Source organism: Boleophthalmus pectinirostris, unplaced genomic scaffold (genome assembly GCF_026225935.1).
Source record: "Boleophthalmus pectinirostris isolate CB_2022bp ecotype Guang Dong unplaced genomic scaffold, ASM2622593v1 HiC_scaffold_10, whole genome shotgun sequence".
NCBI classification, from domain to species: domain Eukaryota; kingdom Metazoa; phylum Chordata; class Actinopteri; order Gobiiformes; family Gobiidae; genus Boleophthalmus; species Boleophthalmus pectinirostris.
Window position 1 is genome coordinate 24,609,523 of NW_026570971.1, and position 27,887 is coordinate 24,637,409.

The 27,887-nt window shown below is 36.7% G+C and overlaps 1 protein-coding gene across 2 annotated transcripts; it reads right to left on the bottom strand.

The window, feature by feature from the left end:
- Positions 1–944: 944 nt before the first annotated feature.
- sfxn5a (sideroflexin 5a) lies at positions 945–27,788 on the bottom strand. Of its 2 annotated transcripts, XM_055161179.1 has the most exons (15): positions 27,509–27,788; positions 24,373–24,441; positions 22,621–22,698; positions 22,523–22,549; positions 21,658–21,712; positions 20,455–20,480; positions 20,339–20,392; positions 19,515–19,571; positions 18,390–18,455; positions 16,183–16,273; positions 13,483–13,555; positions 11,229–11,340; positions 10,623–10,708; positions 6,647–6,764; positions 945–4,446 (listed from the first exon to the last, which is right to left on the bottom strand). In XM_055161179.1, the coding sequence occupies exons 1-15, from the start codon at positions 27,554–27,556 to the stop codon at positions 4,369–4,371; spliced, it is 1,038 nt and encodes a 345-aa protein (XP_055017154.1). In that variant the 5' UTR covers positions 27,557–27,788; the 3' UTR covers positions 945–4,368. The 2 variants fall into 2 exon arrangements, with proteins under 2 accessions (XP_055017154.1, XP_020777312.1); XM_020921653.2 differs by lacking the exon at positions 13,483–13,555 and having other exon boundaries at positions 946–4,446; positions 11,229–11,344.
- Between the last annotated feature and the right edge of the window lie 99 nt (positions 27,789–27,887).

The following is a 27,887-nucleotide window of genomic DNA, read 5'->3' on the forward strand; positions in this document are numbered from 1 at the left end:
GCAGGTGCAAATATACAAGGTAAAGAGGGGTATTTAGGACAATGAGTTAAAGGTAAGCTGTGTAACTTTACTGGTTGCTTTTCCTGGAATGTTCCACAGTACTGCATTAAAATGTATCCATCAGTTTGAAATGCACTAAAAATCCTCATATAGACAGGTGTTGAAAATTACACTTTTCCCTATACCACAGAAAGAGTGCATATGATACTTCCAGTCAACATGCAATGTCCAGATCAAATCAAATAAATAGATCTCTGTGGAGACGTCTAGATCATAGCCATCACCCCGTCAGGCCAACTTACAGGTCAGATCTGTGGAGAGGTAAGCCCACTCACAATAAGAATGTACAAGTATGTACCTTAAGTATTTTGAGATCTAAAAACATCAACATAAAATAAATGAATTCTGTGCGCAAGAATGACCATTGTTTAGACTGTAAACTATTATGGGATGCTAATAATTTTATCATATTAAACTACATTAAGGGACACTACCCCTTTTTAATACAACTGACTGAACCATTTCAACCATCTCATATCTCTGTAATATTGATTCAAATATGTATTTCAAATTATAATTTACAATGATATTTACATAATTTTCCATTTATTTTACCACGCTAAATAAATTCTAACATATAGTTTTTGAACACGGATTTGACAAAGACTTCACATTAGATGCCCTACCTAATTTCATAGTCAAAGGTGCACGATGTAACTTTTCTGGTAGACAACCCAAGAGTTACTTGTCTCCATGGAAATGTTATTGCTTTACCTCCAATATTTAAAAGGATGGCATTGAACATTTCAGTCTCCACAGACACAAGCAGGAGACACCACCACAGGTCAATCTGCAGGTGAGATCTGCAAGCATACGCAATAAGAATGCATATTTTTAAAAGATTTTTCTAGCCATAAAATTCACATAATCAAATAAATGCATCTTATATAAACTTAATTGCATATTGTGGAACATTATAGGTAAACAATAGCATATCCATGGAAGCAAACCCCTAACCTGAAAAGTTACGCCTTTTAAAATATACAAAAATGATCCAATTATTGATCCGTCTTTTCACATATAGGTGGGCTGAAGCCAGTTTCAGATGCTTTGCTAATGGCAGCACTAACACTTTGAAACACAACCTCTCAACTCATTCACTACGGGCAATTTACAGCTGCCAAAAAGGTCAATACATCCAGACTTCACACATATAAAAGGCTTTGATAGGTCAGAACAAAAATCAATGTTATGTATTTACTGTTAGGTACAAGTGCTAACGACTCCGCCACACATAATAAATAGAACCCTCGTTCATAATTGAATCATTACAAATCAATAACTGCATCTCACATCTCACTCGCTGGTAGGTTTTAGCTCATCCTTTTCAGTATAGGTTGCCATAGCGAACCAGTCTATAATTATTTGGAAGGTTTTTAGGCCAGATGCCCATCCTGCCCCCAAACATATACACATGTAGAATCTGGCATTAGATGAAGTGTCTTGCCCAAGGACACATCATAGACAGTATAGGATAGTAACTAAATTGCATCTTTATTTTAATTTAAATAATTGTGTATATTTGATTACATTCATATTTGCTCTACTAGAGTTGTTTTTGCATTGTATTAAGATACTGTGTATAAGTAATTTTCTTGTGAGTCAATTAAAGGATTAGGTACTTTACTTCTATGTGGTCTTAACTGCTAACACATAACATATTTAGGTCACTATGTTACCTTTTATTGTCTTGAAAATGCTACATTTGCTAGAAACAACGTATTAACATGATTTATAAGTGCAGAGTGCCCTCACAACACAGTCGGCATGCATCCCTCTAATGAAACTAATGCACATCACATCAGGTCTGTCAAGTTGTTGTGTACATGCTTTTGTATTTTTATGGAGAAATGTTGTGTGGGAGCATAAGTGATGTAGGCTTATGGGCTCAGCATTGGGCAGAATCTTATAGTTAACTGTAAGGAGGGTTAGAATAGGGCCCAGGAGAGACTCAAACATGCATGGATGACATTTAAAACCTCTTCAGGCATGAGGGAATGAGCATGATGAGGGAATAACATTATAACATGATAGAAAGTGGTTTTGCATAATACTCCTCTTTAAAGCAACACTGTGAAAGTTTTTGGAGGTAGCACATCAAGTGCAGAATTCCACTGAATTAGAAAGTTAAAACCATACCAACATTTTCCATAGGGCTGTGTATCATTAAGAAATTGCGGATACGATACATACCTCGATACATAGGCCACGATACGATACATATTTGGATACAGTGAACTTTTGATTCGATACGATATATTTCAAATCGATTCAATACAGTTCAACAAAAAATAAAGGCTGAAGCATGGCTGTGATACAAAAAGTCTTTGTTAAACCACTTCTTTTGTAAAGTGAATATGAAACACACATTTTAATCATCAAACCAAGAATATGTCAAATAAAAGTTTCCTTCCTCTAAACAAGTAATAAAATACAAGTTGTAATAAAATAATTTAGTAAAATATACCAAAAAATGCTCTTGGCGATTGGTAAAGCAGCTCACAATATCGATACCGTATCATCACATTAAACAATACGATATATCGATATATATATATCGATATTTCTATATTTTTGCACACCCCTTATTTTCCATTGAGATAGATATGTTATCTACCACATATGTTATAATCCATACTGTGGAATAGGAAAATGTTGTTCAGCCAAAGGAATAGCATTTCCATAGAAACACCACAGAAGAGTCAGGTTTGCAGAGATGCAAGCACATTCACAGTAAGATCGCTCCATGTTTTTCAGTGCAATAACAAACAAACATGCTTTTATCACTTCACCAGCTAACAATTCAAAGGTTATGATATTTTAAGTTAGCGCTCTTGTGTCTGTTTAAACTAATGACGTGGAAATGAAGTCTATGTTTAAAGCTCTGATGATCTGAGTCGGCAGTTACCGTGAGAATCCAGTGAGTGTCTCTCCAGAGGAACAACGCAGAGGAAGCAACAGCATTCAAACCAGAGGTGCGGATCTGACACAGGCATCAATGAGCAGTCGATGCAATTAGTTTTAGCTGTGATGGAGCTTTTTGGAGTTTTCGACCATGTTATAATGTTCTCTCATCAAAAATATGCCTGAAGAAGTTTTATTTATTTAATTTAAATGTATTATAATTTATTTCAATTTCAATTTTCATTCTTTTATTTTCTTTGTTTGCATATATTTTTATACATTTTATGTATTTTATATATATACATTTGTGTGTGTGTAAAAATTTGACACAATTACGTATCAGACAAAGTGGTTTTATATGTCATCCATGCATGTATAAAAAATTTTGCCATCTTTCCAAGGCATTATTCAAACCCTGCTTACAGTTAGCAGTACAAGTCTGTTCAATGATCCCGATGTCAATTTTCCATAAATATACAAAAGCTGAAGCATGATACAAAACAATACACAACACCAGTGAATATAGCATTTTCAAAACAATAAAAGATAAAGATGGTGTTCTAAATATGTAATGTGTTAACAATTAATACCCCAGATAAGTGTAATACCCCCTTTTTAAAGTGTTTGTATGGCCTAAAGAAAAGGCCTAAATGCTTACCTGGGTTCAGATCATAAAAAGGCTATATATTTGATTTAGTATACAGTATTGCACTATTGTATACTAACTTTCAGTTGTTTTTGGAAATTTGGATTAAGAAAAAGCGATGTCAAAATATTTTTAGTTGTATTATATTTTTTAAAACAGTATAGAAAGCGGCTCATAATAAATAATAAATCATATCCTTGTATTGCTCAAATACTGTATGTATTAAAATAAATATGTATTTTAAAACAACAGTAATAAGTTGCAAGTAAAATTACATTACATAAAGTAATACAAGTCTAATGTTAAAGGTACACTGCTCAACTTTTCTGGTGGAGGGTATTTGTCACCATGGAGATGTTACTGCTTTGTCTGGAATGTTCCATGGTATGACTTTAAACATTTAGCATTTATTCATTACGCATGTTTCTTTTGCTCAAAAATACAATAACTCCTTCTGAATAAGGGCGACTCTCCACAGATCTGAAATGTAATGTAGCGTACTCCTTTAACCCGCTTGTCTCCCTCGTAATAGATAGGTTTAATTTATATTGTGGAACATTCTAAACAAAGCAATAACATCCCCATGGAAACAAGCAGGTAGTGGAACCACCACCAGAAAAGTTGTCCAGTGTACTTCATATTCCAGCAAATAGTTCCCTTAGTGTTTGCCCCCTCACCATGACTAAAACACCATCAGAACCTGGATAAATACTTCTTCAAGACTTGAGTGGATTCTCCCAATTTGAGGTTTTCTTGTATTAAAGTCCTTTGTTGTAGTACACAGTCTTACTGTCTGCTGCTTTGGCAATCTCTGGCTCCAGTTTTTCCACAGAAATCTGAGGAAGTTCAAGCAGAAAGGGCATTCAGAGTAAAGAGTGAAGTATTACACTCTCCCTACAACCAGAAGGTCCAATGTCCGATGCTTATGAAGCAATAGTGGACAATATGCTAAATATATACACACTAGTATACCACTAGACTGTGAGTGGTTAAATCTGCCTTTCACTCAATGTGTGTAACAGAGGCCTGAGTTTGATTTGAGCGACTTCCTGTATGGAGTCTACATGTTCTTCAAGTTATAACTGTTATGTATTAGCAGTAGGATTTGTTGTAGTAGTAGTAGCAGCAGTAGCAGTAGCAGCAGGAGCAGTAACAGCAGGAGCAGTAACAGCAGGAGCAGTAACAGTAACAGTAGTAGTAGTAGTAGTAGCAGTAGCAGCAGTAATAGTACTCAAGAAAAGTAGTAGCAACCTTACTTTATTTAGGCATATTTAGATTTGAGAACAGTTATCGTGAGTATGGTCAGATATACCAGCTACTTGCTATTTGAGTCAGTTTCCCTTGTTACTAAATAATGCTTTAAGTCTGTAATGTTCCGTATTTACCACTAATGTGCAAAAGCGTCCAATTTGGCAGGTCTGAGTCTAATTTGAGGTTTGCAAACTCCTAATATTTGAACCAGAGACAGATGGCTCCTGGCGACGGCTGTATCTTAATCAAAAAGCTTGTGCTAGGTGTGAAATGGGGAAATGGGACAAATCTGAGTAGGCGTAGGGGGGTCCGGGAGAGGCGGGGGCACCGTGTTGCATTTTCGGTAGTATTTTTTTATCTCCACGCCTATATTGGATCAAGTGCAAAAACAGGATCTGAGTGAGAAAAACAACTAAGGCCCCTCCATGCATAATAGGCAGGCTGGTTTTCGCAGGACTGTTGGCGGCGCATATGTTTTGAAGTTTTTTGCCATATGGTTGACTAAGTTATTTCCAGTGGTAATTAAATCCTAAACATTTTAAAGCCAGAAAAGCTTGGATCATGTCAGCTTGTGTCATTTGGCAAGGAAAGGAGAAAGAGGAGTGAAAAACAACAGAAAATTCAACCAAAGGCGAGACTTAATAAGCAGATTGATAGACGTTACAGGGATACAGGAAGTGGGGTGTGATCGGGTTAAGATCCTTGGATAGAAGCAGGTCCCAAAGGCCTTATTAAGAAAGAGGCGCAGTTTAAGTCAATGGGTGTAAATGAAAGAGGTCGGCCATTTTGGGTGATCAGTGGGTGAATGGGGGATTTGGCAGATCACGCCGGGATGTTTTAATAGAGATTAGAAACAAGACATTAGCACTGGTGTCATTAACTGAGCGATTACTAGTATTTCGGTTCATAAAAAGATACAAAGAGTCTAACTTTTGACTCTAAAAGCATTTATAAGTAAAATGAAAGCAGTGCCACTGTGCTAAAATAAGAAAAAAGGTCTATTTAAAGGCACATTATGAGAATTACAAGTTCTTTAGACTTTCGCTTTTCAAATGTAAATTAGCAAACAGTAATTAGGGAACAAATTATGGTATTAAGACTATAGACTTAATGGCTTCAAGCTTAGATCAGCTACTGTCAGTATTTACTAAGCTAAAAATGACACTGGCACTTCAAACTAGTTAAAGGTCCTATATTATGCAAAATCAGCTCTTTAATGTTATAATGCTTCCTCAAAAACATACCTGGATTGGAATTGTCTTACTTTTTTCTACTTTTTTCACACATGTTTGAGTAATCCTTTATTTTGTCTACATCTCAAAAGCTAAAAATGCTTTGTTCCAACTTGTGATGTCATGCTACCTTTTATCGTTAGTTCAGCAAAGATTGGCAAATCCAAGGCTGAAATTATCTAAATGTTTCCAGTGAAGGTGCATAGAGGTTAAAAACACAGTGGAGCACTTCCTGTATTACCACATGACATCACAAAGTGGAAGAGAGTTCAGTTTGAGGGAAGAACTCAGCCTAAACATGCAGGGGATGTGACTGAAACAAAACACAACTGCAGGTATATTTTTGATGAGGAAAAAACATTATAACATTTCAGAAAACAGAGCAATATATGCCCATTAATGGATTAATCTTGAATTGCCAAAATGGAGAATTAGGGTACTGTGTGTTATAACAGAACTTGTAAAGTCCAACTAGATCATGAACCTTTCATTATGAGGTGATTATGGTGTTTCTATTTGTGCACTGACGTATAAGGTACACTGGTGTTTTTACCTGTGAGGTCTGAGGGAAGAGGCTGATGGCGAGGGGCAGAGCGAAGGCAAATGAGGCCAGACAGACCAGAGCGTGGATGGGCAGCACCAGTCTGGGGTTTCCCTGCAGGAGCGGCAGTCTGCAGGGGCACACAGGGACAGGGACAGGATCAGAGGAAATTAAAATAGCCCACTGACTCAAAGTGTGCAGTAATCCAGATTTGGCAAACTTTCTATGTCAGATACAATCCCTGAAACAGTGCTTTTTGTCCATAAACTGTTATCTCTGCTTACGATTGTCAGGAAAAGCACTAGGACAAGTTTAACTGTTTTCACTGGCTTACTGGTTCAGTATAAAGTAGTATGAAAATCTCCCTTTTATAATTAACATAATGATATTTCAGAATTTAGAATTAGAAAAAAATTGTGCTCAGTTTTTACCTCATAACTGGTTAGTTCACAGCAAGTTTTCAAAGTCTGTAAATACATTTTTTGTTCTATGGGAAAAATGAATGGGAAATTTTCTACCTGAACCTGAGAAATGGCGCGACAAGCTCCATTACATTTACAATAAAATCCACCTAAGCCTTTTCATTTAACAAGCTATGCCATGGAATATTTAATCAACCAAAAATCTAAATTTCTGGTACTCAAATACATTACCCTGATTTCTTCTTATCAAACCTCATACTCCACCTCACTACAGACAGGTCCCATATCCATCTATATTATCCATTATATCATTTTATCATGACGTTCATATTGGATAGTATGTTTGGGACAGTGAACACAGCGGGAACGTCTCCTGCTTCAGTCACGCCTCTCCCCCTAACGAGGAGCGCGCTGGCTAATGAGAGAGCTAATTAACACATACGACTGCCATGCTTTAATTAGACCCTATACACACACACACACACTATTGCATACGCCCAACAGACAAGCAAAAGTCAATGGTACAAAGTTGTAATCTATGAGACACAAGTGCAGCGCCTTCAAAAACCAGGTGACGATTTACCGAATTATTCCCTGCTTGAATTTGTCTATGGGCCATTTCAAGGTCTACTTCAGGTTTAACTGTTTCTGAGAGTGTGATGGCTTAAACTTGGCCTCCTGTCGAGAAGCTAATTCATCAACATCCCAATGACTCACCAGACAATGGAGACACTCATTACTAGTGCAATGTCAGAGCAGGTATTCAATAAGAAGATATTCAATTAGTTTATAAGGCTAATCATCCTTTAAAGATCCTATAGTACACAAAATTGACTCTTGTGAGCTTTAATCTATGTTAGAATATTGTTTCCACATCAAAAACACACCTGGAGTAGCGTTTTGTTTCATTCACACTTATCTGAGTAACCCTACATCTCCAAAACTCAAATGCTCTGTTCCAACTTGTGATGTCATGAAGCTGTAATTTTCAAGTTAGCAGCTATATTTTACCTTTTGTCCAGTAGAGATTGGCAATTCCAGGGCTGATATTATCCAAGTGATTCTAGTGATGGTGTATGGAGTTTGAAAACACAGTGGAGCATGTGTATTACCACACGACATCACAACGTGGAACACTGTTTTCTGTTTGAGAGAAGAACTCAGCCTAAATATGCAGGATTTGTGTTAAACATGTGTGAATGAAACAAAAAAAAAAGTTTTTTGAAGGGAAAACAACATTATAACTTAAATCAGAAAAATAATATGGGCTCTTTAAATTTGAGTAAAAGTAATAGATTTTGTTCAAGAGGATTTTTATTATGCATTCTTTCTTTCTGTTGTTAAATATTTTTGTAATTATTAACCAATTTACATTTGTATGTTTAAAATATAGATCAGTACTATAAAAGATAATACTACACTAAACAACATCATGTTTTCCTTGCTAAATAGTTTACATAAGTCCAGTTCTGGCTACCCTAAACCCCAAACCCAGCTGTTCTTAGTGAGTTACGCCTCTCTCAGCGCGCCCATAAATCATAGAGGGGCCGTCCTGCTCCCTCTCTCTCCTCTTGTTCCTGCTCCATTGAAATCCAGTGGAGGTGAGCAGACATAGGGACACCTCACCTGTGCCTCCCTCTCACATAAACCACCAGGAATCCAAAACACACCTGGACAGAGGACATGGAGGCATACCACAGACAAAGTGAAGGTATCCATGAAAACACAAGATGCTGCCGTCATTAAAGATACATTAGAGGTTTATCAGGCCAAACTGAGGAGAGGGGGTAAAGTTCACTAACAATGTGGGGGTGTAGTATTTAAAAATGGATTCATGTTTCTAAAGTTATGAGTTGCTTTTATATGCTGGTTATTTTCCACTGGAAGTACAAGAGGGTCAGGGAGAAGTGGATATAGGTTGTGTTCATGTGAAATCACAGCATTCAAGAATCCCTATAGTTTAAAACTGAGATGAAGGATGGGTCAGAATTCTTTGGTGGAATTTGGTGTTTATAGGCACCCCCATCTGAAATGATGAAATATAGCCACACATTGTCTGAAATTGTTCTTGGGGTAAGACAAATACTTATTGTTATTGAATAAATACTTTATCTTTATAGATCATGTATTTTATAGCAATATTTCTGTTGTCAAATACAAATGAAAAGTGAATTGTGAAAATGGTGAAATGTCAGTAACTCAATCTTGGTATGACTGGGGAATAAAAACCATCCCAAACCAGGTCAAAAGCAGGTCTAAAGTAGGTCTATCTAAACCAGGTCTAAACCCAGACTAAACCAGAACTCATCAAGGACTACAACTCAGAGGAAGAGGATAATGTTTTGCCTCCACAGTCCACAGTCCACACCTGCATATGTGTATTTAGTTTCACATGTCTAATAATGCATTAATTATCAAGTCTGTAATAATAATAATTTTGACTTTTGCACAACATGAATAGTTTACTAATTGTACTTTGGTTAATTGGGATATTTAAAAATACTCTAATTTGATGACAGCAGCTTGGAAAATACTCTTAATTTTATTACAGTCATTACTGCATTAATTGTGTTTCTTTGTACCGGGAAAAAATGTGAAGCAGATTAGAAAAACTGATTAGAAAACAATGAGTTATTTAAATCATTGGCATATCGAGTGAAAACACCTGGAGTTTTGCATAATGTTCTTAATACACCAGCTGAGGTGTTTATGAGAGAAGTTTGATCAAGTTACAATAAAAAGAAAGTATGCAAGGAAAGTGTTTAATTAGCCAGTCGCACATAATAATAGGAAACATCAGGGGAAGGCCATCAATAATTACATTTGCCCTATTTGGAGATATTAGGTATGTTAATAGATCACATCACACTAGAGACTCCAGTCAATCAAGTCTTCAGATTCAAATGGAAATCAAGCAGCTTCAGTGACTGTAGTGTACACTGTTGTAGAAATGTTGGTGAATAATTCCTTTATAAGACAACAGAGCAATGTAAAGTTAAGGGCTAAAGGTCCCATATTACACAAAATTGAGCTTTAGGCCATGTAAGAATGTTATTACCTCCTCAAAAACAAACCTGTAGTTGTGTTTTGTTTCATTCACAGATGTGAGTAATCCTTTATTATTAATATGTCTGTCTCTAAAGCTCAAAAAGCTCTGCTCCACTTTGTGATGTCATGTGGTGGTAGTTCTCAAGCTACCTTTTACCTTTAGTTCAGTAGAGATTGGCATTTAAGGGCTATAATCTTTCAAATTATTCTAGTAAAGATGTATGTGAATATAAATGTTTGTTACCACATGACATCACAAGGTGGAACAAAGTGTTTTCTGTTTGACTTAGCCTAAATATGCAATTTAAATAAGCAAAATATTTGTGTGTTAAACATGTGAGAATAAAACAAAACACAACTCCAGGTGTTTTCTTTTTTTTATGAGAAACAATATTGTAACATAGATCAGAAAATAGTGTAATATGGGCCCTTTAAATAAACATTTTCTATTTTTTGTATGAGGAACAAAATTCAGTAAAAATAAAGTCAATTTTGCCTCATTCGTGGTGTAATCTTACTTTTCCAGGTTTGCCATGATCATGGGAGGTAGAACCAAGATGGGCATTGGCATGACGATTCGGGTAAGAGCTGTTTCCAGAAGTGCCTAAAAATGACAGAAATACTAAAATCAGTTTTACAAAATATTAAAACTTTAAAAACAGCTTCCAGCTAAAACTCCTCTATCTCATCTCAGCCACTACCATGCCCTCCTATAAACCTCTTTGGTTTTCTCATCAATTACTGGCCTTCAAATGGTCCATGTCATGCTAGTTTCTGATCTATGTGTCTTTATCACAAACATACATGGAGCTGTGTTTTGTGTCATTCACACATATTTAACACACAGACACTGCGTATTTAGGCTGAGTTCTTCTCTCAAACATGTCATATGGTAATAAAGGAACTGTGTTTTTAAAGTCCATACACATTCACTAGAATCATTTGGATGATTTGAGCCCAGGAATTGCCATCTCTACTGGGTAAAAACTAGCAGTTAACTTGAAAATTACCACTACATGACAACAAAAGGTGGAACAGACAATTTTGAGCTTTGGAGATGTGGACAGGCTAAAAATATCAGGGTTACTCGAACACGTCATTACAAAGACATCAGAGGAACCTACATATTTGGCAGCGACTTTAGATGTTCCGACCACATTCCCGTCCTCATTCACGACACTGATCCCCTCAGACAGCTCCCACTGCCTCATGAGCACCACATTACACAGGTTTGCACTGGCTGTGGAGAGAGACAGAAGAGAGGAGGAAGAGAGGAGGAAGGAGAAGGAGGAAGGGAGGAAAAGAAGGAAGGAGAGAAGAGGGAGGGAGAGTGTGAGAGATGAGAAGGAGGGAAGGAGAGTGGGGGGTGAAAGAAAGTAAAGAATGAGGAAGAGAGAAAGAAAAGGGAGAGGGAAGGAAAGGGTGAGAGGGTGAGAGGGAGGGAGGGAGGGAGGGAGGAAGAGAGATGGGTATAGAGAGTGAGAAAGAGAGAGACAGGAGAGAGAGTGAGGGAAGACATGAGGAAGTGAGAAAGGTAGGGGGAGAGAAGGATGCAGAGGAAGAGAGAGAGAGATGGGTTGAAAAGGAGAGGGAATACAGAGCAAGAAAGAGGCAGAGAGTGAGAAAGAGAGTGAGAAAGAGAGGACAAAGTGAGAGAGTGCATTGAGGAATCTGACATATTTTTATTATTTCACAAATGAGGGAAGTGTCTTGTTCTCCCTACGGCGCTGGTGAACACATCAGGAGTCTCTGAGGAAAAACCCCGGGGGGATGGGGGTGGGGAGCAGGTAACTAAGGCTGGGACTGAAGCTGGAGAATAATACAAAAATATGCAAAGGTGCAGTCTCTGATGTGGGATGATCAGGATAATATCATCATAATAGTAATAATTAGACATTTACAAAGCTACAGAGTACTACAGTGTTTTACAGTTATACAGTGTCTTACTATTTTAGCTCTATTTTATTACTGGACTTTTTCCATAATGTGGTTTGGACACACTAACATAAAAATTTAAATTTTTTTGATTTTGATGAAAAATAAGCACTAAATTACTATAAGAAATTTTCCTCCAATTGTGTTTTTTCAGTCTTGCCTTGGTATAGAAATATTTGAATTTCTAATATTATGACAACATTAACATTAATTGGCAGATAATAGCAGTATTTTCTTTTTAGTTTTTAGCATTTAACGTTCCTCGATTTCCCAGTGAAAAGTGGGCTCATACATGTACATGAAGTAACATGACAGTCCCCAGAGCCTCAGACTCACAGCTGTCATCAACAGTGTATGTAAAAGATGTGATTAGAACAGATGATATGAAATCGAGAAAAACATGTTTGAATATGTATGGTTTTCCCTGCAGTACCCGTTACAAATGTATGAAGCTTTTTCACATATATGGATTAATATGTATTATTTCAATTAGGGCTGTCACAGTATTTTATATTAATTCTTAGGGTTAAGGTTGTGAGATTTGAGACATGTTATAATGTTGTTACCTCATAAAAAACATACCTTGAGTTGTGTTACGTTTTATTCACACAGGTTTGAGTAACTCTGCATTATTAGTCTGTCTAAGATCAAAATGCTCTCTTCCACCTTGTGATGTCATGAAGTAGTTTTAAAGTTAACAGCTACCTTTTATCTTTTGTTCAGTAGCAATTTGCAATTCCAGGGCTGAAATTATCCAAATGATTTTAGCAAAGGTGTATGAAGTTTAAAAACACAGTAGAGCACCTCCTGTATTACCACATGACATCAGAAGATGGAACAGAGTATTTTCTGCTTGATAGAAGAACTCAGCCTAAACTCAGCAGGATTTGTGCATTAAACATATGTGAATGAAACAAACAACTCCAGATATGAGTGAAAATTCTCTTGATATGATGACACAATCCCAAAATCTTGTGCTGCAAGATTAACTGCAATTAAAATGAATCTGAAAGGATGCAATTAGCAAATCGCAATTGCAAAGGTTGCAAAATATCCTGTCTTATTTTACATAAAAATTGCTAATCCTGTAGTGTAGATCTGCACAAACATGTCCTAAAATGTGATTCTTATTAGTTTGTCAGTTCATATTTTTGTCTTCTTGTCATATCTTTTTGTCAATTCTTTTGGACGTGTTTAAAATGTGAACTTTGAACTTCTGGTTCACTTCAAAGGTACACTTTGTAACATTTCTAGTGAAGGGTCTGCCACCTGCTTATCTCCATGGAAATGTTATTGCTTTGTCTAGAATGTTCCACATATTGTTTAAACCCATTTATCAAGAGGGAGGCTATTCACAGAAGGAATTATTGTAATTTTGAGCAGAGACACCTGTAATGAATAAATACTAGATTGATATGTTTAATGTCATACCATGGAACATACCAGGCAACGCAATAACATCTCCATGGAGACAAGTAGATAGCGGACCTTCCACCAGAAAAGTCGCACAGGACACCTATAAAACACAAATTGCAAATCTAATCATAATCGCAATTTCTACTCCGTTTTTTCATTACTACAAAAATCTCCATATACACTGTACAAAATATTGAAAACACTAAAGTAAATGAGCAGCACTATCAAGGGGGTCAAATGAGTACAAAATGCTTTCATATTCATAATAATAAAATGTCCTCATGTGATTTTATGTTGCGTTTGTGAAGGTGACTGACTATACCTTGTGAAATGAACACAAATGTACGCTAATGCAGACAAACCTTTTCTCCTTGACTCATTTTAGCGAGTTTAGTGTTAGCCCCCCGAGCCTTTTTAATTTAAGACAATAGCGGCCGCTTCTTATCTCCTATACGCGCTACGGGCTGGCAAATTCAATTGAGCAAATCACTTTTTGTACCTAAGAGCAATGTTGTTTTTTTTTCAAACAGACCAATTAACAGAAAGGACACTGGGGGATTTTGGCCGGAAAAATATAAACTAAATTATATGAGACATCGACAAAGCTGCTTGCAATTATAAAATAGCTTAATTATAAATCGAGCTAATTATTAAAAAACCTGTTTGGGTACAATATGAAGTGTAATTATTTGAATTAATTGCGTTACATATGCGTTTTAATTGTAAGCTAATAACGAGTTGTGTATTTATGGAAATGAATCTAAGAACTTAACGCATAATTAGTTTCTAAATATCACAAATAAAAGACAACATTTCTAAAGACAATTAGCCCTGAATGAGTATTTTTACATTTTATTTATAGTTTTGTCGCCTCCAGGTACAGTCTTTAGTGAGTGACAGGCCATTTCTTGATTACGTTATTACAAATCTAACCCTTAAGTAAGCAAACAACATTAAAAAGGTGCAAAATTCAAACGCCACTTTGATTTCCACTCGCTCCAATTAGCTGTTTTAATTACCTTTAGATATGGTTTGAGTCTAAGCAACAACTGACAATACACACACAAACAGAGAATGAGCAGGTGAAATATGGGCCACTGACTTATACGTAGACGCCACTTTAGGCATAATTATCCAATTTGTTTGAGGCTGCACCGTCCTAACGAGAAGCCAATTACCAGGCAAAGGCTGCTCTGTACAAACCTGTTGATTTAATTAGAAGAATACGAAGAGAAAGGGAGGGGTGCAGGCTAAAAACAATTTAATTATGAGCAGCTTGGGGCTTTGGGCACAGAGCTACACCCAAGGGGCCTATGTGTGTTTGTGGGGCATACATTTAACAAAGCAGCATTCATAACATGTCTATAAACCACTATAGAAGTTTTTAAAAAATTACCATTGCATGTAATTGTGAGAATTTGTGGCAGAGGGCAAACAGCTTGGAATTAAAAGCATCAAAGTGTAATACCACTAATGGCCACTAGATGTTGGCTCCAAATGAATAAAAGTGGTCCCAAGGGTGCCTCTGGTCTCATTGACAGTATTGTGACTCCAATAATTGGCTGGTGGTGTTTGTAAATGAACTGTCAGATCTGTTAGAGTTTGCTGTGGTGATGGTGACTGTCTTGGGATACATGGTGTTTAGACAAAATGGGGATAAACAGCCAACACAGAACACAAAACAAGTCAAAGTGTATGAAGAGAAAATACTAATACTAATACTAATACTAACTATTAATATACAGTACTACCAAAACAGTACAGTACCAAAATGTTTTGGCATTTTAACAATATTAATCTGCATTAAATATTATGGTTGTATCGAATGTAGTGATGTCAACAGACACCCAGTAATTAATAATATACTTTGCCATGAAATATCCAAAAGGTAAATTCACAAATGTTGAACCTAATCATTTCTATTACTGATTAGACCTAAGAACTCACTGTATCACAACCAAAATGTCTTTGACTTTTGTACTGGTTATGAAGCAACATGAAACCGGGTCAAATTACAACCAGGATGCACCAAATACTGAGATTAGTTTGTGTTTAATTTCTGTGTTTGACCAGAGACAGCCTGGGTACACACAGAGTTGATAATTACCTCAAATTTTTTTAAAGTCACTGTCAAGCACTGTCTGAATAAATTATTGTAGTAGTAACCTAGTAAGCTGTTTTTTGAGTCAAAGATATTATTTTTTTGTAGTTGCCGATGCAGATTAAACGTGCACTATGTAACTTTTCTGGTTGAGGATGCACCAACTGTTTGTCTCATCGAGTTGCTATTGCTTTTCCAGGAGTGTTAGACCATATACACAGACATTAAACAGATTTTATACTGTGAAACACATGCATTGTCACTGTGAACGAGGTTGTATTTTCATAGATCTTACCTGTAATTTGGACTACTGTCATCACCTGCTTGTCTCCATGGAGGTAAATAAGTTTAATGCCATTTCAGGCAAAACAATAACATCATGGAGACAAACAGGTAAAAAAACCTTTACCAAAAATCATTCTTTTTTTTTTTACAGCATAGTAAAATGTTCTTGGGAGATATAATGACTTAACAATTTCCCACTGTATTTCCCACTCATGGCATAGTACATTTGTCAAATCTTTAAAGTGTGAGAATGTCGTCCTGAGATAATCTGTGGACAAAGGCCTCTGCAGATCAAACCGGGTCTAATCCCAGGTCTGTGGAGTGAGGCTGTTTGAACTCACCCACTGCTGGGAAGGGGATGAACCGCTGTACCAGAACTCTGCTGCTGGGGCTGAAACCTTTGGCTCTCTGGATTAAAACGTTCAAACCAACCTGAAGGAAAGGAGAAAGCCATTTTAAACTAGACCCTATGAATAAAGAGTTAAACCTTCATATGAGAAATCCTATAGCAAATGAACATTGACAATACCAGTGTAATATACAAATTGACCTTTAAAAAATATAAGTGATTAAAGGTGCACTATGTAACTTTTTCTGGTGGGGTGTCCATTGCCTGCTTGTCTCTTTACTTCTGCATTAACTAAATTACAGGTGTTTTTATTGCCTTGAAAAACATACATTCTAACTGTAAATAAGCCTGCCTCTCCACAGATCTGACCTATAACTTGGCCTGGCAGCATCACCTCCTCCTGTTATATAATAACTGAACCACTGCTGTACTTTAATAAACCTTACTTTGAGATATTGGTTTGCTAAGAATCATCCACAGACCTTAAATCTGTCATGGAGACAACAGGAGAAGCCACCAGTCCAATTACAGTAAAGATTTGTGGAGAGGCGACTGCGTTTACAGTAAGAAAAAAGCATGTTTGTTAAAGTTTTTTGAATAAACCCCCCCCCCCGAAAGTCAAGAAATGAATAACAAAGAAGTTTAATGTCATAATGTGGAACATTACAAGTAAAGCACTAAAAAAAGCGTCGACTGAAATGGCCAAATTGATCATAGACATTAAATTTAACAGCAATTTAAGTAATTCTAACACTATAACGTCAATGGCATCACATTGCGTTGTGACGCAGGCCTACAATTAATGTTCCAAGCCTTATTAATAAGTATGATGGCTCTGCCAAAGTTTTGCATTTACAAATCCACTATACTGACCATTGGTCTGTGGTCCTCTGCTTCAAATACGTTTCTGTGAAAAAAGTTTGGACACCCCTGGTGTAGATGAACAGATGGTAGTCCTCCAGCTGGAAGAGTTATATAATGCCCCTTTAAACAACCTCTTGACTACAATCAGAATCTGTCAGAGGTAATATCTTGTATATGAGATAATATGAGAAACACTGACGCAGTTTGTAAGAGCATTGTCCATTGTACGTTGGCAGGAGAAGTGGTGCATCCTTTGAGCCAATCAGGGCTCGTCACACATTCAAAGCAGCAGTGAAAGGCTATATGTGCTCAGATATCACACCACCGTCACCTCTGCCCTCAGCTCTTCTCAGGACAGCGGGGGGTCGTCACCATAGCGGCCGTTTAATTGGAGATCTCCGCCCCCCCCCACCGGCCCGTGACGCCCCACAGACCCCCGCCATGTTCTACAGCGGGACAGGTAATTGGCTCAGTATGAGGCACTAAGGAGCGTGTGGGGCAGGTGGACCATGGCCAGGGCTCTTTGACATTTAGGGCTTTGATGGGACAAAGGTAAGAAAAGGCCCACGCTCAAAAGAGGTCTCTAATTAAATCATTACACTCAAGCTGGGCATTCAAACACAGATTAAAGACACAAGGAAATACCTGTTATTATTGATCCTACGCCTCAGTGCATGCGTTATAGAACACAGAGGAGTTTGGAGTGGTACCATTGCACAGACTTTTTAGGTTTTGTTCAATTAAAATTGAAATATTAATAACCGTATAGTAAAGAACACTTCCAGTCAAAAGTTTGGACATATCCTTCTTTCCGTGAATTTTTTCAACTACGAATAAATACACTTGTATATATGCGTATGTATGTATATATATATATATACATTTTCAACTCCTCAAGCTACATAATTCCATATATCTTGCTTCATTTATTTGAGGTCCGTTGTGTGTATATAATTATAGAAAGTAGTAAAAATAAGAGAGGTGTGTCCAAACGTTTGACTGGTAGTGTATCTACTAGGGTGTCAGAATTTTAAACCCTAAACTGCTTTTTTAAAATCACACAAATAGGACAAATCTTGACCTTTCCTGAATAGTATTTGATCTAACTAGATAAGGCCACTTGGTAATATAAAAAGGGCTTATTTTGTGTTGGAAATTTTGTTGAGACTTTTCTTTAGTATCAAAATTGAGTTACACTTATATGTATGTTCAAGTACAAATAGTACAATAGGTGGTGATTGTACTAGTATTTGTTAATATACATCACACAAGCAAACTAATTTGCCACCGAGTGAGAAGATCCTGGGTTCGACTACCTTTTCTTTGGACACTTACAGCTATGGACACAGCACTGGTCACTGCTCCAAGGTATCCATACACAAACGCTGAGGTTGGATTTGGCTGAAAAGAGATGGTTGATATTAGTCCTTTGTTGTTGTTTTTTGTGAATTATCTGCCAACTACACAGACATTATACATGAATCTATTAGGGCAGTTTGGTCTCATCACCTCTCAGCTTAATAAATGAATCATAAATCATACACAGTAAAAAGGCAGTCATTGCAATTAAAACAATATAAAACATACAATATATATCAGGATAAACATGGAACATTTGCATATGTACAGACCTAAAGGTATAGATTTAAATTCATTACTTACTTTTATTGGATATTGTGATAATGTTTTCCAAAGACTAAAACATTAGTTCATTGGGTTAAGATAATAAGATGACAAAAACAGATTTTCATTTTAACGGTGCACTGTGTAACCTTTTTGGTGGAGGGTTTGTTTCCTGCTTATTTCTATGGAAATGTTATTGCTTTGCCTAAAATGTTCTACAGTAAGGCATTAATTTAACTATAACTATGGAGACAAAAATGACTAGGCCAAATTACAGGTAAGGTCTGTGGAGAGATGACAACGCTTAGCATAATAATTAATGTCTATCTGGTATTAAAATACCTGCAATTGAATAAATGCAAGATATATCAGTTTAATTGACATATAAAACAATTACATCCCCATGAAGACAAAGCAATAGCAAACCATTAACCACAAAAGTTACAAAGTGTACCATTTAATTTTTGCACTGTGCTAGTTTTCACTAAAATGATTTGGATGATTTCAGCTCTAAAATTGCCCACCTCTACTGAAATAAGGTAAAAGGAAGCTGTTAACTTGGAAACTACCACTTCAAACTCCAGCATTTTGAGCTGGAGAGCTTTGGAGAAGTTGACAGACTAATAATAAAAGATTACTCAAAGATGTGTGAATGAAACAAAACACAGCTCCAGGTATGTTTTTGATGAGAGAACAACGTTACAACATGGCTTAAAGCTTACAAAAGTCCATTTTGTGTAATAAAAGACCTTTGAGTGTGTTGAATAGTTTTCATTCTATTTTATGCTGTCCTAGTTTGTGTGTGGACTCCCTGTGTAGGGGTGAGTTAGCAGGTACCTGGGAGGCGTTGCGATTGCTGTAGTTCACACAGGCATTATGGCTCTGGTTCAGCCACTGTCACAGAGCAGAGTGTGAAGAGCTCGTCAATACGTTTGAGAGAGGTAATGGGATTAACAGTGGGCATCTTATGGTCAGTACAACAAACCACTGACCGGTCATGAGGCCAGGGGAAAACTAGGACAAAGACACAGCTTTTTACGTATGCAGAGGAATAATGAACAATGGGATGAAAAGATGTCAAAGAAGTTCTCTCATATCACCCAGCAAAGTCTACTCAGTCTGCTGTAATGTGATTCGACTCTACTCCTATAAAAATAAAATAACACAAAACACAAAATGAAATACCAAGTCTTTACCAAGTTTTTAGCTGTGCCAGTGATTTGATCAAGAACAAAGACCACCACCTACCTAGCCCAAAATAACAATATAACATAATGCAATGAGGCTAATTGTAATATACAATATGTAATTAACCTAAAAATAATACACTAGTCATTCCCAAAGTGGGTCCTGAGGGGCCGTCCAAAGGTTGTTCACACAACAAGCAAGAAAAAAATTGAGTTTTGAAATCTGTGCTTCACATATGTTTGGTTACATTTAGTACTTTATTATTTATGCATTAACCCTGTATGTATAATTATATCATTTTAATATGTATTTCTAAAGGTAAAACATGCAATTTTATATTAAATGTAATCACAATTACTATTCTTTGCAATGCAGACTTTGGGAAATGCAGTAGTATAGTAACATGCAGTGCATATATAGCATGCTTATTACATTTTTAAAATTATGACGATGATATGGTGTAAATACAATACCTGCCAGAAGATGGTGGACATGAGCGTTTGATTTGGTAAAAGGAGTCCCACAACCTGGAGAATGAATAAATAAATCAACTGGCACGCTCTTACTCAAAGCGTAAAATTAAACTTACCACAGGCGTGCCAAAGGGGACGAAACCTGGGAATATCAATAGAGTAACTTATAATATGTTGTTAGTCAAAATAACCCTTAAAGGTGCTCTGTGTAACTTTTCTGATGGGGGTCTGTCACCTGAGAAGTCTTCAATGAAACTCTTAGCCTACAATGTTTCACAGTATGGCATTAAATCTACATACCTAGCATTTACTCAAATACAAGTGATTTTATTGCTAAAAAGTATCTGGAAAAACTGTGAGGTCGTCTCTCCATAGATCTGACCTGTAATATGGCCTGGTGGTGCCATCTGCTTGAAGACAGAAATTTCTAAATGATTCTAGGCAAAACAACAACATCTCCATAGAGACATGTACAGATGATGAATCCTGCACCGGAAAAGTTACACAGTGCACCTTTTTTTTTTTTTTTTTTTTTTTTTTTTTTTTTTTTTTACACAGTAATGAATTAGTATTACACAGTAATGAATATTAAAATTTCAATATGTAACTGAATCATATAACTTATTACAATTATTTATTAATCACATGGTAAGAAAGAGGTATAGCAAAATGTGTTTTCTTCATTCATCTGACACAGCCTTCAATGCCACTGTATTGACTTGAAAGATCCAAGTCTTGAGTACCTATTATAATAATAATAACTTTATTTACATAGCACTTTACTTTTTCAGTTACAAAGGGCTTTACATACAGTTAAATTAGAAGGCATAAGGCACAGATTAAAAACAGTACAATACAGAATAAAAATAACTGTAAGGATGAAGATTAGCCTATTGTGCATGGTTTTATGAGGGGTAAAATGTCTCTGTGTCTCTGCATGTTCTAATTAAATTACACAAAATGTCACATAAGGTCTGGCCGTTCAACCTTTTGCTAATTCATGTTTAAAAACTTCTCCCAGACTCTTCTTTAGTTTAATTGATACTGTCCACTCCTGGAAGTCACACCTTTGGTCCTCTGAGTCTGATGTGGACTTGATGTTGCTCCTAACATTTGTGCCTTTATGACAGCGGACTCAGCTCACTTAAAAGGTGTTTTAGATTCAACCAAAATACTTTCTGTTTTTCAGCTCTGAGGACTTAAGGACGTCTGTGTCTCGGTGGGGGAGAGGCTCTAATCAGTTTCCAGCAGAGAATGACCTTTACAGCTACAGACAACCTGAAGAGCCCCACAGATCAATGACAGTAACGAGAGCCTACCTGACATGCGGAAGGGCATCAGGATCTTCTCCCCTGTGTCCGGGTGGATGATCGCCTGATAGAACAGAAGAGACTAACTTAAAATTTAAAGGTCCTGTAATACAAAAAATTGACTTTATTGTCAGTGTGTCTGCATCTCCAAAGTTCAGAAAGCTCAGTTCCACCTTGTGATATCATTTAGTGGTAATTTTCAAGTTAACAGCGACCTTTTACCTTTAGTTCAGTATAGAATAGCAATTTCAGGGCTGAAATTATCCATATCATTCTAGTGAAGGTGTATAGAGTTTAAAAACACAGTGAAGCACTTTCTGTATTTCCACATGACATCACAAGGTGGAACAGAGTCTTTTCCTTTCAACAGAAAAACTCAGCCTAAATATGCAGGGCTTGTGTGTTAAACGTGTGAATGAAATAAAACCCAACTCCAGGTATGTTTTTTGACGAGGAAACAACATTATAGTATAGATCAGAAAATAGAGTAAAGTGGACCCTTTAAAGGTGCACTATGGAACTTTTCGAGTGGAGGATCATCACCTGCATGGAGATGTTTTTGTTCAGCTTGAAATGTTCTACACTGAGACACTACACTACAAACTGACAAACTCTACATGGAGACAAGTATGTGGCACCACCAGGCCAAGTTACAGGTTAGGGTTCTAAATTAGATATTTGTGTGTTTCCACCTTCCCTTACTTATGTGAATCTTTAAAATGCGCATTCAAAATAAGGTGATGGAAACACAACTAATGTTAGCGAAGTCTAATGCCATACTGTGGAACATTCCCTGCAAACTAATAATTCCAAGGAGAGGTGTAAGACTTATGAATGTAGATGAGAGATAAAGATAGATGAAAATAAGACCAACCTGTTTTATCTTCTGGGCTTTCCATAACTGTAAAACATCACACACAGGATTGGCAATAAATAATAGTTGATCTATAATTCAGATTTTGTTTGTTATACCTTTTCATTTGTGACTCCAGGAGGCAGGGTTCCTTCTTTAAACCGTTGGAGGAGGTCAATGCTTTCCTTCAGACGCTTCTGATAAACACATTTTATTTTATTTCTCATTATTATCATGCTTCAAATACTACCTCTTTTGTCTAAACAGCCCCTTATGTTTGAACACATTGTACTTGGAAGCCATCTTGTGATAATTGCGTTCCACTAAAAAGTTCCACGCTGCTTTCCAGTTGACAAATGAGCTTCCTAAAAGGTAATGATGGCGATATTTCTGTGCTATGATCGCCAACTAATGCAGGGGAAAATACAAGATCATGTGGCCCAATTTGTACTAATTAGCTTTCAGCGACTTGAGTGTGAGAGTACAATCATAGGAGGTCATTACAGGCAAGTCGAGGCTGCACCCGTCCCACCAGGAGTCCACCCCCTCCTCCTCTCCTCCTCCTCCCCTCCTCCTCTCTTCTTCTGCTTCTTCTCCCCATCCCAAGAGCTAGTGGTGCTATTACTGTCACGAAAGGGCCCGCTAACAGGTTCATTAACCACTGCACCGGAGCAATGATGACATAAAGGGAAATTACCACAACAAAACCGCGAGCTGGAAGAACCAAAGTGTTGTGAAGAGGGTAGCAGAGGTCATGGGATTGAGGCGAAGTTAGATAAAAAAAAATACAGAAATTAGACAAATCAATAGTGTCAGTTAATGCGAAGGGTCAATTGTTTTGTTGTGATTAGTTGAAAAAGGGTTAGGGTTAGGGTTAGGGTTGAATTAAAGGTCCTATATTACACAAAACTGATTCTTCTTAGCTTTAAGCCATGTTAAAATGTTGTTACCTCATCAAAACATATGTCTGGAGCTGTGTTTTGTTTCATTCACACATGTTTGGATAATCCTGCATTATTAGTCCAGCTCTCCAAAGCTCAAAACACTCTGTTCCATCTTTTGATGTAGTGGTAGTTTTCAAGTTGGCAGCTACCTTTTACTTTTAGTTCAGTAGAGACTGGCAATTCCAGGGTTGAAATTATTCAAATGATTCTAGTGAAGGTGTATGAAGTTTAAAAACATAGTGGATTACCACATGACATCACAAGATGGAACAAAGTGTTTTCTATGTAAGAGAAGAACTCATCTAAATATGCAGAGTTTATGTGTTAAACATGTGTGAATTAAACAAAACACAACTCCACGTATGTTTTTGGTGAGCAGACGTAACACAGATCAGAAAACAGCATAGTTATATGGTTTTTTAAACGAGTATTTCTAAGTGTAAAAGTCCAAACACAGTTTATATGAAAATTAACTACCTACAATTAGGGGTGTATATTGACAAAAACAAATATCTTGATATCTTTTTGGATTATCCCAATAATAATCATCAGACAGTATTTTACTTTTTTTTTTTTTTTAAGTTTTACATTTTATTTTGTATCCGGAATCTGCTCAAATGGGTCTGAAAGTGTCTGAGTTAAGGTTCAAGAATTGCACAAAATGAGAATGAACCAAAAATTATCCACAAAAGTGGAGACATATCACTTATACTAGACACTTAGCTTGAATTTATCTTTAAATCAGTTATTTTTGCTTACATTTTTTATCTATCTCACACCTATGTGTCAATTTGCTAATGTGGGAGACAATAGTGCCCATTAAACACATAAACACATGCTGTATATCTTTTGCACTATTAAAAAATGTAAAAGGAAAAGATTAGTGTAAACACTGAGCGCTACAATATCTGACCTATCTAAACTCACCTCACTGACAAACAAAGTGCTGGGGTCAATCACATCCAAGAAGTGTCGGAAGCGGCCAAAAAATGTACTCTGAGGAAAAAAATTGCATAGATTTTAATTATATATATATTTTACTATATACCATTAATAATGTATCTACTAAATATGAAGTGAAGAAAACTAAACTGTGTCAGGCCTCTACAGTGTTCACATGATCAAAAACTACAATATGAAGCAAATTGCTACTGAGGGCCTTGTGGAACCATTGTCTGCGTTACAATGAGAATTGAATCTAAAATTTAAAAATCAACCACAACTGCCCTGGGGTAGAGTGACAAGTGAGGTTGTCAATCTGAGCCCTCCTACGCCTCTCTCCCCTCTGACTCAAATAGAGGCAAAGTAGGTTAAGTGTCTTGCCCAAGGACAAAACAACTTACACTGGTTTAAGCTGGGATTGCACCACACCTTAGGCCTGTCACGATAACAAATTTTGAAGTGCGATACATTGCTGGAGAAAATATAGACACACGATAATATTGAAACTAATTTATACTACTGACACAATAAATTTAAAGCAGGATAATCCCCTGAAAACATATTCTAAATGTACAATATTGTTAAAAAAAAAAAAAAAAAACATGAGCTGCGATAAAGAAGAAGGACACTAATTTGTTTGTATCAATAATCAGTCATAGAATTTACTTGTTCAACCTTCAACAACCAGAAAAGCACCACACGCTTTGACAAAACTTTACAAAAACGAGTAGACCTAGAGCCGTGCCAGAGTGTGCCAATTGATTTATTTATTTTGACCATGTCAAAAACAAACATGACCATTTACACATAAAAACATAAAAAAAATAAGGGAATGAGAAACAGTGTGTATTTGCTCTGAATCAACAAACGAAGTACCAAACTATTACTTATCTCCAGTAAAATAAGTTATATATTTTGTTCTGAATGATAAGAGAATTTTGGAGAGATGTCTTCCACATTTGAGAGACACGTGATACAAATTGTGGTTGGACCAAATTGTGGTTGGTTTGTGCAGTGGATTTTCAAAGTCTAAAAAAAATCCCACTAGCACAAAGAAAACGTACATATGACATGTATTGTGACATTTCCTTGGAGAATAAAGTTACATGAGATGGGATTTTGTTGCTCTCCTCGTATACAACACAGCTCCGAGAAGGCTGGTTTATTACTTAGGCTAAAAAAGCAGGCATGAATAGGAGGGTCACTTCACAACACAACCAACTCAGGGCTGGGTATCATTAAGAAGTTGCCGATACAATACATACCTCAATACACAGACTACATGATGCCTTTTTTGATACAGTGCACTTTTGAGACAATACAATGCAATATTTCAAATCGATTTAATACAGTTCATTGAAAAAAAGGCAAAATCATGACCCAGAGACCCCCCTGCACATGTCACATAACTAAATTAAACAGCGGAAGTGAGCTGCAATATGCTACAATAAAATATATTGTTCCAGCATTAAGTGGCTCACCATAGTAGTTATAGTGACAGGTATTTTCACTTAGTCACTTTATATTTCATAATAAAAGTTTGAGAGATATAGAGATAAATATACCTGTTAAGTTTCAATAAGTCTCACTTTTGAAAAACTCACAGGTGGATAACATGTGACTCCAGTTCGATGCCGTAAACCAAATGAAATTGAGGATTTTTATCGCGTTTCTCCAGCTGTTACCACTGAGTAAACGCCTGTATTAGCTTGAGCCAGCTGTTTTACACACCAGGTGGAGTCAGCTCATTACCAAGCCACAAACTGTTTCTGATACAAGTCTTTTAGGGACTCCGACTCACTCACACCATTCTCAATTAAATCCTATAATGACTGTGCCAGAAATACTCCTCGTCTACGCTCATTTAAACCCACAGCATAAGGAATAAAATCTGAAATATATTATCGACACCACAGAGGCTGGCTTATCGGACCTTAATTATGCGAACTGCTAATTTGGATGGAAATCTGGTCTGTGATTCACTGCAGAGCCTTGTGACTTCCGAAACATATGGACAACTGATAAAATGTGGCGTGGGGGTTTAATCTGTTAATTCAATTATTTATCTGCCATTTGAGTTTGACAAAATGATCAGAGGAGAGAAGATTGTTAAGAAGTTAAAAGGCTGCTTATAGATGTATTTTGGGCATCTGAAGGTTTATGTGATTCACTTAAAGGCAGTGGCATATGTATTATTAATTGGTCATTATTTAATTTATTCATTAGGCTAGTGTTAATATATTGCTTATGCTATTCTTTTTAGCAGTTGTGGGTGAATGTCAGCAAGGGCTTTACACAGGGTATAACACTGACAGTGCTTAAAGGCTCACTACGTAACTTTTCTAGTGGAGGGTCACCTATGTGCTCGTCTCCATGGAGATGTTTTTGCTTTGCCTGAAAAGTTCCACACTAACTAGCTTTACACGTTCTGATACTTACACATACTCTCTATGGAGACAAGAGGTCAATAGGTCAAGTTACAAGTGAGATCTGTGGAGAGGTGATACTGGTCACAAAAAGAATGGATGCTTTCAAGGTTTACATCTGTAACTGAATAAATTCAATAATGAACTACTATGGGGCATTACAGGCAAAGCAATAACATCTCTGTGAAAACAAGCAGTGTCATACTGCACTAAAAAACGTATATAGGCGGCTTTAAATCACAGGGCTGACACACTTAAATCGGTCATATTTACTGTAAGCGAATTAAACAGAATATTTTGGGACTCAGGTAACCACTATTTAGTCATGGCATTTTATAAACCTGCTACCACCTTGTAGATAGATATCTAGCAAGCACAGATTTACATAAAGCATAATGAAACAGAATTATCAAATGCCTCTCATACTTGGTGCTTTATTGTCAGTGGATAGCACTAAAGATGTTAATATTAAAAACATGACTTTGTAGGGCTTATAGTATACACAGATACGTTGAACTGTTTATTTAGGTTAAATTATTTGAGTGCATTTATTAAAATGTCGAAAAACGTGTTAGACAGTTGTAGAGTGCCTGGTGCCGTCTGCAGGAAGCTACAATTGTGGCTTTCTGCTTTGTATTTACTTGCTCTGAAAGTTGCCCGTCCTGCGCAATATGCCGTTGTAAGTTAATAAATACCTGGTCGAAGCGTGGCTTGCCCAACTGGAACACTGGGTACTCGGACATGCTGCAGGTCCTAGAGTAGAACTTTTTCACGTTTGGTTTGCGGAGCTGTCACGGTCAGCCCGGTTCAGGCTAAATGTAGTTTTTCTCTCGGTCGGAGAGACAAGCCCGCTGCCGTGAGAATCCATAAGTCAAACTGCATTTCCCAGAAGACAACGCTGTGATATTGTTTTGAGGGTGGAGTCGAGAAAAAAAAATAGTTTTGCAATTATCAGATTGAACAATTACTGTAGGCTGTAACTATGAACCATGGATCTATTAAAATAACAATGAACTATATAGCTATGAACTGCCATAGTGTGGACATTTAGGAGGTAATGTAGCCCCCTGGTGG

Excerpts from the sequence above, each read along its gene's own strand:
- sfxn5a (XM_055161179.1), bottom strand. The coding sequence starts at position 27,556 with ATGTCCGAGTACCCAGTGTTCCAGTTGGGCAAGCCACGCTTCGACCAG. Across the intron at positions 20,393-20,454 it reads TCCCCTTTGGCACGCCTGTG|GTTGTGGGACTCCTTTTACC; the intron begins GTAAGTTTAATT and ends TTCATTCTCCAG. Across the intron at positions 13,556-16,182 it reads CATCCCCTTCCCAGCAGTGG|GTGTCCTGTGCGACTTTTCT; the intron begins GTGAGTTCAAAC and ends TGTGTTTTATAG.